The 14,776-nt window shown below is 59.0% G+C and overlaps 2 protein-coding genes across 4 annotated transcripts; one reads left to right on the top strand and one right to left on the bottom strand.

The window, feature by feature from the left end:
• Positions 1-1,087: 1,087 nt before the first annotated feature.
• On the top strand, positions 1,088-4,715 carry ATP5MF (ATP synthase membrane subunit f). The gene is made up of 4 exons (XM_055134364.1): positions 1,088-1,195; positions 3,389-3,496; positions 4,361-4,477; positions 4,602-4,715. Exons 1-4 carry the CDS (start codon positions 1,183-1,185, stop codon positions 4,628-4,630), a joined length of 267 nt encoding a protein of 88 aa, XP_054990339.1. The 5' UTR covers positions 1,088-1,182; the 3' UTR covers positions 4,631-4,715.
• A 147-nt stretch (positions 4,716-4,862) lies between these two features.
• On the bottom strand, positions 4,863-14,697 carry CPSF4 (cleavage and polyadenylation specific factor 4). Of its 3 annotated transcripts, none has more exons than XM_004617337.2 (8): positions 14,491-14,697; positions 12,936-12,986; positions 10,666-10,818; positions 9,767-9,862; positions 9,589-9,682; positions 9,213-9,285; positions 8,059-8,229; positions 4,863-5,726 (listed from the first exon to the last, which is right to left on the bottom strand). In XM_004617337.2, the coding sequence occupies exons 1-8, from the start codon at positions 14,591-14,593 to the stop codon at positions 5,658-5,660; spliced, it is 810 nt and encodes a 269-aa protein (XP_004617394.1). In that variant the 5' UTR covers positions 14,594-14,697; the 3' UTR covers positions 4,863-5,657. The 3 variants fall into 3 exon arrangements, with proteins under 3 accessions (XP_004617394.1, XP_004617395.1, XP_004617396.1); XM_004617338.2 differs by having other exon boundaries at positions 8,059-8,154; XM_004617339.3 differs by having other exon boundaries at positions 8,059-8,151.
• Positions 14,698-14,776: the final 79 nt, after the last annotated feature.

The following is a 14,776-nucleotide window of genomic DNA, read 5'->3' as shown; positions in this document are numbered from 1 at the left end:
GGGACCATATGAGATGGTGGGAATAGAACCTGGGTCTGCTGCATGCAAGGCAAATGTCCTACCCACTGTGCTATCACTCCAGTCCCGCCCACTTCTGATTTTTTTCTAATTCCTGCAAGAATTTCTCCAGACAAGATGAATATACTGGGAGACCAGAGAGATAGTCTAGCATTGCCTGTGGTTGATGGAGGTTTGATTTCCAGCACCAGATGGGGTTCCAGGAGCCCAGTCAGTCGTGATCCCTGAGTGGCAAAAACAAAACTGGGTTTTTCACTGGGTAAAATAGTGAAACCTCTGCCAGTCATGCCTGATGTCCTTAGGTGGACTACAAGAACATAGTTTCTGTGTCAATTAAAGAACACCAATGCATGGATTTTTACACGAATGTTTCTGTTTTTTTTTTTCTTTTTGGGTCACACCCAGCGATGCTCAGGGGTTACTCCTGGCTTTGCACTCAGGAACTACTCCTGGCGGTGCTTGGGGGACCATATGGGATGCCGGAGATCGAACCCCGGTCGGCCGCGTGCAAGGCAAACGCCCTACCCGCTGTGCTATCGCTCCGGCCCCTTGTTTTTTTTTTTTACACGGATGTTTCTGAAAAGTCGCCCGAATGGGGCTGCAGAGATAGTACAGCGAGTAAGGCATTTGCCTTGCGTGCCACCGACCCGGGTTCGATCCCCGCATCCTATACAGTCCCCGAGCACCACCAGAAGGATTTCTGAGTGCATAATCAGGAGCTAACCCTTGGGAATCGCCGGGTGTGGCAAAAAAAAAAAAAAACCCAAAAAAGTCAGCTGGAAAGAAGGCCAATCCGGCGATTAAAGCTGGTTTATCCCCAGTCCCAGATGACCAGCAGGAATTGTGACCCTGGACATCGGGTGTCGGAGCTCTGTCCCGCATGGCACCAATACGAAAGTGATGAAGTAAGACGCTCTGGACGCTCTTTTCCTTTCTCACTTAAGCTCTCTCCCTGCCCGCCTTTTCTACTGGGCAGAAGTCCCAGCTGAGCCTCCGGTCGGCCCGTCCCTGGGCTCTGCCCTTCACTCCATGGCGTCCTCGAGGCCCACGGTCCCTGGTGTGCCGACCTTCTTCCCGTGAGCCTCTGCTTCCGGCCGGCCGGAGTGCGCCTCCTTTCCCAGCAGCCCTCGCGCGCCCGGCACAGCGGACACCTAGGACTCCAACATGGCGTCGGGCGGTGAGTGTCTGAGCCGGGCAGGGCCGTCAGTCGGGAGCTGGAGCGAGATCGATTGTGGCCTCGAGACGCAGGGCCGCTGTGCGAGGGAAGGGAGCCTCGGAGCCCGCCGCTCTGCGCTCAGGCCGCGGGAGGCGCTCCCGCCCCCTTTGCCCGGGGTCTTGCGCCGTCCATCCCCGGGTGGCTGTAGGGGCCGTGGCGTTGGCGGCAACATGGGTAAAGGCCGCGGGGCCACGCACCCTCCGTGCTGGGCGGAGGGGCGGCGCCGGGGCCCCTCGCGCCGAGGTCGCGCGACCCCGAGAGCTGTGCGCGTCTCTCCCTCCCCCAGGCCAGTGCGCAGACGGAGCTCCCGGAGAGGGGCCAATGCCCGGGACGGTGGCCCGCAGCCCACACGGCCGGCGGCGCCTGCGGGCTGAGTGTGTGCAGAGTAGGCTTAGGGACGCGAGGCGACCTGCTCAAGGTCACGTCGCCGCGACTCGCAGCCCCGCGCCCGAGCCGCGTCGTCAGCCGAACTCGTGTCCCCAGGAGGACCCGAGACCGCAGTTCTCGGGGACCCGCGTGTATAAGGCTTGGCACTCATCGGGACATGCACCGACTTTTGTATTTTGTTTTTTAAATAAGTGAATCGTGTCTGCGTTAAATGCCCCCATCACAGAGATCAGAGTGACAAAGGTCAGAAGCCGGGTGCGGGCACTCGAGGTCACACGGCATGTTGGTGGTAGAGTTTTGGTGCGCCCAGAGGTATTTTGCCCCAGTTCTTGTCCTAACCTCAGTCTGAAGCAGTGAGCCAATCAGGAGATGAGTTAAGGCTGTGTTACCCGTCCCGCCAACAGGACTAGGAGGGGGGTGGATTCTTTCAAGGAGACATCAGGTGTGGAAAAGAAGTACTGAACCCGGGCCTCTGCAGAGGGTACCGGGAAGACCACTGATGAAAAATTAGATAGCTTGGACCTGTGAGGAGTTTGGAGCTCTGCCTGGTGCTCCCTCCCACCCCCCCCCATCCAGTGCTAGTCACCCAGATTTCACTCTGATTCTGGCCATCTATTGGCTCTTTCGGCATAACGGGGTGTGGGAATTGGATTTCAGTTCACTTCAATTTTGGTTTGTGTGTGCAAGCACAGTATGGGTGGAACCCAGGGGCTTTGCACCTGTGCTGTGCCAAGTCCTGGAACCCAGGCCTTTGATGAAATGATTGTTTTTGGTTCTAGGGGTGCCCCACCGGCACTGCTCAGATGTCATGGTGCCGGGGTTTGAGCCTCTGCATCTCTCTCCGGCTACCCTGAGGGTCTGGTCTCTTGCCATAGGGTTCATTCGTGAATGATTTTTGGTTTGGTTTGGGCTTTCTGGATCACACCCAGCGATCCTCAGTGGTTCATCCTGGCTTTGCACTCAGGATTTACTCCTGGCGATCCTCAGGGGCCTTATGGGATACGGGGGATCGAGCCTAGGTCGGCGTGCAAGGCAAATGCCCTCCCTGCCATACTATCACTTGGGCCCCGTAATTCATGAATGAGGTGATGGAGCCCCACCGTGGAAATTTTGTGACTGGTCTCCGTGGTTCTCTTCAGTTATCTTTGTCCCCCGTGTGATGTGCTTGTTGATTTCTTGGAAACACTTGTCCTTAAGCAAAAGGTACAGATTGTAGGGGAGAATTTTAAACTATTGGCTGTTAGTCCTCATGGTGTTCCAGAATAAGAGTGCTGGTCTCCAACATGGCCGGAAGCAGAGGATGTTTCTCTGGTGTGTAATTGTGGGAAAAGCCTCACTGGGCCCAGATGGAGCCATGTTGGGGGCTTTATATTTTTGTGCCACACCTGGCAGTGTTCAGGGCCAGCTGCGTGCAAGGCTCGTGCCCTCTCACTGTGCATGCTCCAGGGGCCACGTTTTTTCATCCAAGCTGCCGGGGCTCGGGGGGCTGGAGGCTGCGGGAACCAGGTGCTCTCAGGGCACATCTGCCAGGCTCCTTCCACATTTCCCAGCAGATGCCCAGGACATCTGGAGGTAGTGCTGCCTCCTGGCTCCCACTCGGCCCCGTTCCTCAGTCTCTGCTATCTTGTAAAATAGAGGCTCCGGGAGCTAACACAGCTGAATGGTTTTATATGAGCCTCCCGCTCTCTCCCCCATAGCTTTCCCCCTCCCTGCAGCCTCTTTCCCCCATTCAGTTCTCAGAGCTTCAGTGTCTGCCTCCTTTTACAGCATCTCTGAAGGACAAGCGACTCCTGGATGTCAAACTCGGGGAGCTGACAAGCTGGATCATGATGCGGGACTTCACCCCGAGAGGCATCGGTGGAGCCTTTCAGAGAGGTCAGAGGCTGAGGAGGGTGTGAGTGGAGCGAGCTGGGCCCCGGGCTCTCTCCAGAGGGGTGTGCACACGGGCCTTGCCCTGCCTTCACCCAGGAAGCATGGCCCACTCTTGAATCTCAGACTTGGCTGCTTCCATCCAAGGCTGGTTCGGAGGGGCTTCAGCTGAGGAAACGGCTTGGAATTGGCCGTTCCCTGGGGCTTGTTTATGAGGAAAGTGAGTCAGAAGCATCATGGCACAGGCCTCCGTGCCAGGGGACACTTTGAGACAAATGTCTGTTCATTTCTCTTGTCGGTGGCGGGGATGGGGCACACACCCACAAGTGCTCAGGGGCTGCTGAGATTTGTTGCTAGGGTTGCTCTGGAAGCCATATCCTAGAATATTCCTTGTAATTATCGACCACACCGCGCATAGCTCAGTGCTAACCCTTGGCTCTGTGCTCAGGCCCTATGGGGTGCTGGGGATCGAACCTGGGTTGGCTGCATGCAAGGCAAATGCCCTGTCTGCTGTACTGTCACTCTGGATCCCTGGAATATTCCACGGGTGTCACAGGATGAGATTCATAGGCCACAGTGCAGGACTAGGGGGCCAGCAGATAGGATGGGGAGGAAGTGAGGTGGGCAGCATGCTCTGGACAGCACCTTCTGCGACAGTAGCCCTGCAGTGGGCTCTCCTTCTGCCATCTGATGTCCCATCAGCCTCACTAGAGGCCAATGGGGCTCTTATGGGGGGTTGAACTCAGAATTTTTGGGGAGGGGTATAAGTGGAGTCTAGTCTCTAAGATCAAGGCCACAGGCATCAGTGCTCTCCCCTGCCCCGGGTTGGGGTGCTCTTGCGCAGCCCCATCCAGCGCCTCCACTTTGCAGGTTATCAGAGGTACTACGACAAGTACATCAACGTGAAGAAGGGCAGTGTGGCTGGTGTGTCCATGGTGCTGGCTGCCTACGTGCTTTTCAACTATTGCCGCTCCTACCATGAACTCAGTGAGTGTGGGCTGGGTGGGGCCTGTGCCCAGGGGTGCTGATGCCTGAAAGGAATTCCCAGGCTCCCAGGCTGCCCGCCCGCCCCCCCGCCCCCCACTTAATATCCTGCTGTTTTTTCTCACAGAACACGAACGGCATCGCAAGTACCACTGAAGGCTGAGGAGGATGCCCTGCATTTCCGACTCTGCTCTACACCCCAATTCCTCATACCCAATACCAATAAATGACCAGTTCCAGATGGCTTCTCTGGCTGTGCGCCACTGTGCCAGGTGGGCACTCACCCTCACTCACCCTGACAGTGTAAAGGTGACTGTGCTCAGAATGCCTTCCCGTGTGCCCCACAACCCCCCGGTCAGGATGGCCCAACGCCTATAGGTCTGGATGCTCAGGGCTGCATGTAGTCTCACTTCCGCTCGCCCAGGTTCCTGTGAGTTCCAGGTGAGCGGGAGTACATGTGTGGCTGAAAAACCAGGCTCTGAGCAACTTTATGAACATTGTTCTTATAATTGAACTTGGACAGACCCACTGGCCCAGCAGTGTGGGTGATGGTTTCACATTTCCAGGCTGGGGTGGGTGGTCTCCACAGGCCCAAGGGGTCTGCTGACAGCACAGACACTTGCTGGCCAGGAGGTAGGTGCACAGGGTTTCAGCTTAAGGCACACCTTACCCACCGCCAAGCAGCGGGCAGGGGCTCCCCGGGGCGCGCCTTGCCCCCTCTTGCCTGCCACTGGACCGGGTCCGGGCTGAGGGACAAGCGCACTTGAGTTTGCCCTGAAGGTGACTGCGGTCAACTCACATGATAGGCACAGCTTCAGAATTCAGCAGGACGAGGAGGAAGCAGCAGGGGCAGAGGGCATGGCCGACCTGTCCCATGGGGTCCAGTAGGAGATGGCCATCTTCCCCCAAGCTGCTTAGCACAACTCCTCCCGGCCACTAGAGGGCAGGCGTGTGGGAACGCCACGGGGGACACCAATGTCCAGACATGATGCCGACTCAAGGGACAAGGTGAAGCAGGTGTCCCTTAAAATTCCAGCAAATGATGGGGAAGTGACAGGCGCAGCCAAGAATGAGGCAGCACAGTGCGCTGCGTGCCGGGGGAGAGCCGCCCGGGCACAGGGACCCAAGTTCAGCACATACTCCAAGGAGGGCCCCTGGGGCTCTGCGCAGGTTCCAGCTGAGGTCACTGTCCACTGAGGAAGGCCAGGTGCCCCTTAGTACATCTGTTGGCGTAGTGTCCTTTCTCACCACACTGGGAACAGGGATCCGGGGAGGGAGACAAAAGGAAACATGCTTTCAAAGGTGTTTCTGACCCTGCAGCCTGCCACATAACAGGCTGGGGACAGGCCAGTATCTGGGAGGCTCCAGCTGAGGGAAAGCAGGCAGGGGCGACATGAGGACACACCCCAGCCCTCTGTGCGCTGGCCGGTCACTTACCTCTGAGGCACCGTCCTGGAATCCCTGGAGGCGGGGAGGGGGCAGGAGAGGCCCCTGCGCGGGGACTCATTGCTGTGGACATGGGGTGGCTGTACCCCGAGGGTCCCCTCATGGCTCTTGCTCACCTGCCTAAGCTACCCACAAGGCCAGAGACTGGACAGCGTTAGACTCGGACCTGAAACCCAGGCCTGACTTGTCCTGGTGGAGTGTACACACCCTTCGGCCTCCCCTTTCACTGTCAGGCCTCAACCAAGGGGGAAGTAAACGGAGGTTCCCGCCCTGAGCAATGGCTGGACCCAGGGATGGGACAGGCAGGGACAGCCTGGCCAAGTGCTCTCTGCCCAGTCCCTACTGTTCTAGAGCTGGGAGGGACAATGTGGCCCTGTCCCTTAGAGGGCGGGCAGCACTATAGTGGCAAGCAGCAGCAGCCAAATCCCCGCCCCTTCTTCCCGCCCAGCAGCTTCTCGTCGCCAGGGCCATGGGCACATGGGCACAGACCCTGTGCAGCTCGTCTCCTTGGAGGCAGGGGTGCTGCCAACCCCACAGAGGCCACACACCCATGGGTCCACATGGGCAGTTTTCTTGCGGTAAGAGTCCCGAGCACTGGGGGTGGCCTGTTACAACTACACTATGGGGGCCGGAGTGATAGTAGAGTGGGTAGGGCTCTTGAATTGCATGCAGCTGACCGGGTTCAATTTCTCGAACGCAATGCGGTTCCTCCTCTCCCCACAGCCCTCCAGGATGAAGCCCTCAACACTGGTGGGTGGGGTCCAAAACCCAAAATAAACAAAAATAGTGGTTCTATTAAGAGCCACTTAAACACTAAGATTACCTGCATGACGGTATAGATACCAAGGCCACGTAAAGGTTACAGGATGGTAGAGGTACCAAGGCCTTGCTTCTATTAAAACATGCCTTGGCTTTGTATGAACAGCAGTTTCCAAAAGCTGTTCTCAAGGGGGTGGGGAGCTCCAGGCGACACTCTGCTGTGCCCTGCTGGGACTGAAGCCAGCTCCTGCAGGGAAACTGTGTGCTCAGCCTGAATTCTCCCCAGCCCCGTGGTCTGGAACTGAAATAAGCTAAGAAGGCCAACATGTGGGCAGAGAAGCAGCGACTACAGCAGCTGTCTTTGGACAGGTGGAAGTGGCATCTGCCAGTGGGGCCTGACAGCGCTAGAGGGAGCGAGCACTGCACCCTCAGAGACGTGACTCTAGTCCATGGACTCGGCTTTAAGCGTTTTTTGCAGGAATAGGAGGGCATTAGGTTTTTGGGTCACACCCAGGGATGCTCAAGAGTCTACGATGCTGATAACTGAGCTGGGGTCAGCCTCACGCCAGGTAAGGAAGCACCTTAGCTCCCTTCTCTGATTTGCTTTCATTTGGCCTTTGGACCACACCTGGAGGTGTTCAGGGATCATTCCTGGCAGAGCCTGGGAGACCAGGTGGGGTTTTGCAACTTAAATCCAGGTCAGCCACATGCAAGGCAGAGGCCCTACTCACTGCACTAGTGCTCTGGCCCATGTTCTCTGATTTTTAATGACTAACTGTAGGAGTCTAGCCAGGGATTGTGTGTGACCGAGACTAAGAATAGGTTTCTCAGGGCTGACTGGAAGAGATGCAGCTAGGGCCGCCTGGACCTCCCTAAGCCTGTGACCACAGGCCTGGTTGCCTGCCCCGGGCCTGCCCCAGAGTGGCAGCTTTTCCTCCCCACTCTGGGCCCGGGAGGAGACAGACTAGTTTTTCAGTAGTTTTTGTAAGAATTCATCCTGTTCTTGGTGGTGGTGGGGTCTGCAGCTCTGCCTCAGTTTGTCCATTTGGGATCTAGGTGCTTCCAGAAGCTTCTGGGACCATGTTCCCTCCTGGATTTGTGTCTCCTCTGATCCTGGCATCTTGAGGAATCCCCCCTTTTTTATTTCTTGATCACCCCCGGTGGTGCTCAGGGCTTGCTCCTGTATTCAACTGTTGAATCTGGGTTGGCCCCTGTGCAAGGCAAGTGCCTTCACCCCGTCCCAGCAGCGGACAGAGCTGGTGGGCGATCTCTACCCCGCAGGGCCCACTCTCCTGCCATCAGCAGATACAAAGAGTTTCCTGCCTCAAAAGCAAATGCCAGGTAAAGGATGGCCCGCACCCGCCCGGCCCAGGACTCACCTTGTAACAGGTGACCTGCTCCAGCGGCCGAGGTCCCCGGTTGCCCGCGCTGCTGTTCTGACTCTGCATGACCCCGATGACCTGCGGGGCTCTCTGCTGGTTGGGAGAAGAGTTCTGACTCGTTAACTGGATCAAGGAGGACGACCTTTGTAATGGCGGATTGTTACTTTGCTGGAAAGAGTCACACAACACGGTTTTACTGCGGAAAACACGTGCACGCAGACCACCAACGGGGACGGAGCACGGGGCTCCCACGCCTGCAGCAGGAGGAGCTGCGGCGCCCAGCTTGGAACAGGCGGCAGAGAACGGTCGGCGGTGTGCCCGAAAACCACCATGCACACACACAGAAACGGAAACCAAAAGGAGAAAAGAAAACGCCGAGAGACGAGGTCTCTGGGGCAGCGGGTCACGGGCATGAGCAGGCCTTACGTTCCGTCCTGAGGTTCGAGCTTCTGCTCGGGGTGATGCTCGGCTCAGCCAGGGTGTCTGGCAGCCTACGCGGTGAGCAGGGCACAGAGAAGCGTCGGAGGGGCCTCCTCTAGGGAGTCTCTGGGCACGGGGGCCTGGTGGGCTCAGGTGGGAACTGGACCTCAAGGCCACTTCCCGGCCTGACCCCCCAGAATCACAGGGGCCCCGCGCTAGAAATCCCAAGTGGTCCCAGCTTGCCCCCTTCAGGAACTTGAGTCTCCCGAGGGTTGGTCCATGTGGCTGCCAGCTCTCCTGGCTGAGCCTGGGCAGGTCAGGCAGGGGTGCCTTCAGCTCAGGTGGGGGGTGACATCTCACAGCTGGAGCGCGTAAGCCCACTGCTACCTTGGGCCCCGTGGGCCGGTCAGGCCTGTCCTACCTTCCTGTACCCTCGAGCTGGTGGCCTGGGCTCTGCTCCAGACCTGCCTCCACCACCCCCCCTCCTGGAGCCTCAGTTTCCCTGCTTTCATGAGTGGTTGTCGGGGGAGAGCCAGAAGAGTGAGCAGCACTGGAGAGGGGCTGTGTATCCCAAGCAGAGCTCAGCAGAGAGCCCTTCAGGGGCCATGACGCCCACCACTACTGAGCTCCCCAGCGCTTCCCCTTCCCCGACCTCCCCTAGGGCCCCCTCACGCATCTCCAGGGGGTGAGGGCGGCCTGGAGCCGCACGAGGGATCAGGGGTGGACAGTACCTTGGCAGGCGGCTGCGTCTGCTGCGGCAGAGGCGGCTGCTCCGTGGTCCCCATGGGCAGTTCAAAGCGGGGGCTGGTCAGGGGAGAGAAGGACAGAAGGGATGAGAGGAGAAGAGGCAGTGTCAGCAGTGTAAGGGTGGGGTCAAGCTTCGGGCAAAGACAGCACCAAGCAGTCACAACAAGGTCCCGCCTGTGGGCCCCAAAGGCCTCTGACTAGCACCCCCACGTCCCTCCCCACCATGAAGATCGGGGTTCGCTCTCTTGGCAGCTGAGGAGAGCCAAGGCCCTGCACAGCCTCTCCTTGGGGGCCCAGGTGTGCACGTGGGTGGCAGAGGGCTGAGGGCAGTGGGACAGGACAGTGGCGTGGGGGACTCACTGCATGAACTTGCACGAGGGCCCTTCGGGGCAGAATCCCACGAGGTAATTGACACAGATCACCCTGCGCGTGTGCCGGTGCCTGCACAAGGGACCTGGGGACGACACGCATGGTGCTCAGCCATGGTCTGGGGGACCTGCCAGCCAGCAGACGGGTCAGGGAGCTGCGGGGCACTCACCATGCTTGCAGAAGCCACGGTCGTACCACGGGCAGTCCTTGATCTTGGACTCAGGGTCGATGTGCAGGAAGGGGCACTCCTTGTTGCTACACTCGCCTGCAGGCGGCCAGCTGGGGTCACCACGTGGGCACCTACCCTGCCACCCAGGCAGGAGGGGGCACCCACCAGCCCCAGGGCCCAAGTCTCCCTCCCCACACACATGACAGCCATCTGGAGGCCCAGAGGCCTGCTGGCCGGGCAGTGTCCGGGGGAGATCTCTGGTTGGGACGGGAAAGGGTGCAGGGCAGTGCTCGAGGCCAGGTCCCAGAGGAAGCGATGCAAGAGTCCCAATGTCTGCTCGAGGGGTGATGGCACAGACACCGGAAGTGCCTCCCTTGGCAGCCCCTGGGCCCCCACCAGTCGTGTCACACACACGAGCTGGCAAACTCCTTGCCGACACAAAAGTCCCGGCCTGCGACTTTCTGCTCTGGCTCCCATCCCTGGCCCCTGGGCACCAGCATGGGGATGCCCAAAACATCTCACAGTAGTGTCCCAGGGGCTGCAAAGAGCGTGTCGTAGGCATCACAAGCCCCAGAAAATGGGGAGTGCCCAGGCTGGACAACACTGGACCAGACAGCTGGACTCACGGCCCCTTTTGCTGCGGGTGCCAGTGCTCTGGTGGTGGTGGTGGGGAGACTGGGATACCCCTTAATCTGGGTGGTCCTGTAAACCGTGGCCTGACCCGATGGGTTCCAGGGACCATCGCTGTCCCCTAGAGCCTGCAGAGGCCAGCCTGGAGCCTGACCTCAGTCCCTGGAGTCACTCTTAGCCGAGTCCCCTCAGAGAGTGGCACCGTGCGCCCTTGTGTCCTCCCGTGCCAGGCAGTGCCATGCAGGCCCACGAGGAGAGGCCCTGCTCACCGAACTTGGAGTAGAAGTAGCACTCGGGCATCTTGGTCATGTCGTACTCGTGCAGAAACTCACACTGGTCGCCCTTCTTGCACAGCCCCCGCAGCCAGTGCTTGCACACCACTGTCTTCTCGCCGCTGATGTGGCGGAACGGGCACATGCCCCCTGCCGTGGAAGGTGGGGGTGAGCCGAGGGGCACCTTCGGACCCTGGGCCGAAGGCAATGGGATTTCCAGGACAAAGTTAAATACTAACATATGTTTAAACACGTTCTGAGAACGTCAAAGCACCAAATCATGATTCCATTTACAACAGGCTCAAGAAAGGAGAGAGAAGTGTGTTTCATTTACTTCGAAAGTGTTTATTTCTAGGGCTATACAGGTACATGAAAATCATAGCAGCATGGCAAGGTAGAAAAGAGAGCTAGAGAGAAAGTACCCCAAAGGGTAAGGGGTTGCCCTGCAACCCACAGACCTCGGTTTTATCCCTGGCACTACACATGGACCCGAGCAGTGACAAGGGCCACTCCTGAGTACAGAAGTGGGGGGAGGGGCTGGAGTGATAGCACAGTGGGTAGGGCATTTGCCTTGCACGCGGCCGACCCGGGTTCGAATTCCAGCATCCCATATGGTCACCTGAGCACTGCCAGGTGTGATTCCTGAGTGCATGACCCAGGAGTGACCCCTGTGCATTGCTGGGTGTGACTCAAAAAGCAAAAAAACAAAAACAAAAAACAACAACAAAAAGAAGTGGGGGGAAGTCCTAAGCACTGCTGGGTGTGGCCCCATTTAAAAAAAAAAAAAAAGGAGGATGGTTGTGTAGAAGACCAGTCACTAGGACACTCCAACGTTGTCTCTGGTGGAAAGACACCAAACTAGGCAGAAATGCGGGAGGACTGTCTCCTGGAGGCCCCCAGCCACTGTCGCCAGCGCCTGAGGTGGCCTGAACGGGAAGCTGGGAGGGGCAGGGGAGAGACACAGCCCAGCACCAGGAGACCCTCCATCTATACAGGAGCAGGTGTCTGTGGGGCAGCAGCGCCACAAGGGACCAGGGTAGCTGAGGAACTGCATTTCCTATTTTTCATCATTTTCACTAAATCTGAATAACCACACATGGCTGGTGATGCCCATCCACCCAGGGAAGGGGACCCATGACAAGGACAGCTGCTCCAACATGGGAAGGAGGCACAGCCACAGAGCACAGCGGGGTGGACCTGGGCGATCTACCTGCTGGGTCCCATGTTACAGAACCCAAATACCCGCAAATCTCCCGGGAAAGCCACTTCCTTGCTGCAATCCTGGGCACTTATTTCATGCTCTAAAATTTAGCTCCCAAATAAGCTTGCCTGTAAGAAGGAAAACGCTAGATTTATGCCAGCAGAAAGAATTCTGCTGGGGGGGGCTGGAGAGATAGCACAGCGGGTAGGGCGTTTGCCTTGCACGCGGCCGACCCGGGTTCAAATCCCAGCATCCCATATGGTCCCCTGAGCACGGCCAGGGGTAATTCCTGAGTGCAGAGCCAGGAGTAACCCCTGTGCATCGCCAGGTGTGACCCAAAAAGCAAAAAAAAAAAAAAAAAAAAAAAAAAAAGAATTCTGCTGGGGGCTGGATGATAGCATAGCGGGTAGGGCGTTTGCCTTGCACTCGGCCGACCCGGGTTCAAATCCCAGCATCCCATATGGTCCCCTGAGCACCGCCAGGAGTAATTCCTGAGTGCAGAGCCAGGAGTAACCCCTGTGCATCGCCAGGTGTGACCCAAAAAACCAAAAAAAAAAAAAAAAAAAATTCTGCTGTAGAGCTATCTCCCCTTGGTGGAGTTTGGGGGGTTCTAGAAGTGAGGCAGCTGAGCCACACCCCACTTCTCTTTATGAAGCAGTGGCCGGTCATGGAGGGAGAAATGACACCCCACAGACAAACTGTTGTAGGACTTCTGAAGAGAATGCAGTTGCCCGTCCCCCCCCCCCCCCCGCCAGACTACGGAGTCAAAAAGACCTGGGTTCACACCTGCACTGGACCCTGAGGCAGACACCCCCAGGGGCTGTGTGCTGAGCCCACTGCCACATCTCCCCGCACAGTCCCGGGGAAAGGTCAGAGGTCTAAGCACGGGCCCCATCGGGCTGTGCTCTGATTTTTGGGAGAAACTCTTCTAACTGGTCCTGCTCCTCACTCTCTCACACGGTTTCTATGTACACTGTCTGCAGAAAGCATTGCAAGTCCCCCAAGTCTGAGGGCTCAGGGCAAGGCCAGCCCCCAGGAGCAATGTTGGGGGGCTGGGGACGCTCACCTTTGCCACAGGCAGCCTTCAAGAAGAACTCGCAGACAGCAGCCCCCGACTCTGCAAAGAGAAGATGAACAGAGCTTTGGGGACCAGAGACCGTGGGATGACCCCTGCTGGCCTTGAACGAAGGTACGACCGGAGCAAAGGCAAGATGGAGCGGAGGAAAGGAAACCAGTACAAACGCGGCACCACCCAGGCCAGCGCACACACCAGCCCCAGGGCTGACTCCTGGGCACAGGGACGCGCACGGAGTCCCCTGGAGATGCTGTTCCAGAGGGAGGGACAACTGGGAAGCGGGAAGCAAGATCGTCTGAGCCTGCAACTGCAACCCCCTCATTAAAGGGGTACAGGCTTTCCGCGGGCAGACACGGTCATCAGTGCACCAGAATTCACCACAGGGCTACAGCACAAACTCCCTCACGGTTTTTCTCACTCAGAGGTACTTTAGCAGGCGACACCAAGCCCCGGAAGACTTGATTCCTTGGCTTGGCGGGAGCAGGTAGATCTCACCGGGCCTGACTGAAGGTTGAGGAGTGAGTCGGTGTCTCTGCACCTTTCAAACAGTCTGAAGTCTCGTATCCAACAGCGTTTCACTAGGGAGGACGTCAGAGTTTCCTCTGATCTACTGTGCCCCATTGGCGTGGGCTCAGGGCTGCACCGTAGATGTTCAGGGGACCACGGGGTGTGGGCACTTGAACCCAGGCTGGCTGCATATAGGCTCGTCCCCCCAGAGTGAAGCTGGTTTCATTCCGGAGGTCCCAGGCGGGGCAGAATGTGCCAGCGGAGCAGAGCTGACGGTTTCCGCCGAGAAGATAGGAACGTTGTGTTGTGCAGTTCCCTGCGCTTTAGCTGGCGGCACCCAATCCCGGGCCAGCTCCCTGGAGCCTCCCCAGGAAAACATTTGAAGGCACGGGCCGCAGCACCCCATCCTGGGTTGTAGGACCCGGGCTGGAGCCACCGCGTCCCGCAGGTGCCACCACATAGGAAAAGGCGTGCGTGCACGGGGCGAGGGCCAGGAGCATCTTAGGCCAGGACAGAGGAGCATTCGAGGGGCGCCCTGCGCCGGGCCGGGCCCCATCTGGAAGCGGTGCCTCGCGGCCAGCAGAGTGCGCGGGCGGGTCGCGGGGGAGGGGGCTGGGGCATCCTCGTACGCGCGCATCTGGGAGCAACAGGCGGAAAGAAACCCCAGGCGAGAGGGCAGAGGCCTTTCCCCCACCCGGGCTGTGCTGGACCATTCGCGGCCCGGCCCGGGAGGGAAGAAAGCATTTGCCGGCCCTGGCGGGTCGAGGCCGCAAGGCAAGGGGGCGCGGAAGGGGGAAATCAGGCAGCTGATGAGTGAGCCGGTCGGGGGCCTAGAGCAGCTGGGGGGAGGGGCGGGAGGTGGGAGAGCTCAGAGGAACACGGGTTCACGCGCCCCGCCTGAAAGTCCAGGACACCCCCGAACGGGGCGGGGGTCCAGGGCCCGCGAGCGGGGATGAGAAGAGGAGGGAGAAGGCCCGAGGCCGGAGGAGGGGATCCCCGGGCCGAGCTGCCCGCGCCCCCCGCCCGCACCCGCGCTCACTGTCCATGCCGGGGAAGGGCAGCGGCTGCGCCCCGAGCTGCTGCTCCACGGCGATCTCCAGGTCGAACTTGATGTGGTCCACGCTCGCGATGATTTCCTGCATGGCGGCGGCGGCGGCCCCCCGGCCCGGTCCCCACGCTGTTCCTCGCCGCCCTCACACCGCGACCCGCCGCCGCGCACAGTCCGCGTCCGCGTCTGCCGCCGCCGCCGCCGCCCGAGGGATGCCGGGAGCGCTCCGCCAGCCCGCGCCAGTCAAGCGCCGAGGGCGGCTCGCCGCGCCAGGCCC

The sequence above is a fragment of the Sorex araneus genome, chromosome 4, assembly GCF_027595985.1.
Source record: "Sorex araneus isolate mSorAra2 chromosome 4, mSorAra2.pri, whole genome shotgun sequence".
Lineage (NCBI taxonomy): Eukaryota > Metazoa > Chordata > Mammalia > Eulipotyphla > Soricidae > Sorex > Sorex araneus.
The sequence above is the reverse complement of the archived record's forward strand: the minus strand, read 5'-3'. Positions and strand labels throughout refer to the sequence as shown.

Bases quoted from the DNA above. Each gene is read 5' to 3' on its own strand.
- CPSF4 (XM_004617337.2), bottom strand. From the start codon at position 14,593: ATGCAGGAAATCATCGCGAGCGTGGACCACATCAAGTTCGACCTGGAG. The intron at 9,286-9,588 runs GTGAGTCCCCCA...TCCCCTGACCAG, and splicing joins CCCTCGTGCAAGTTCATGCA to CCCCCGCTTTGAACTGCCCA. The intron at 5,727-8,058 runs GTGAGTCCTGGG...CCCTGTTCCCAG, and splicing joins AGCAGGTCACCTGTTACAAG to TGTGGTGAGAAAGGACACTA.
- ATP5MF (XM_055134364.1), top strand. The intron at 3,497-4,360 runs GTCAGAGGCTGA...TCCACTTTGCAG, and splicing joins CGGTGGAGCCTTTCAGAGAG to GTTATCAGAGGTACTACGAC. The intron at 4,478-4,601 runs GTGAGTGTGGGC...TTTTTCTCACAG, and splicing joins CCGCTCCTACCATGAACTCA to AACACGAACGGCATCGCAAG.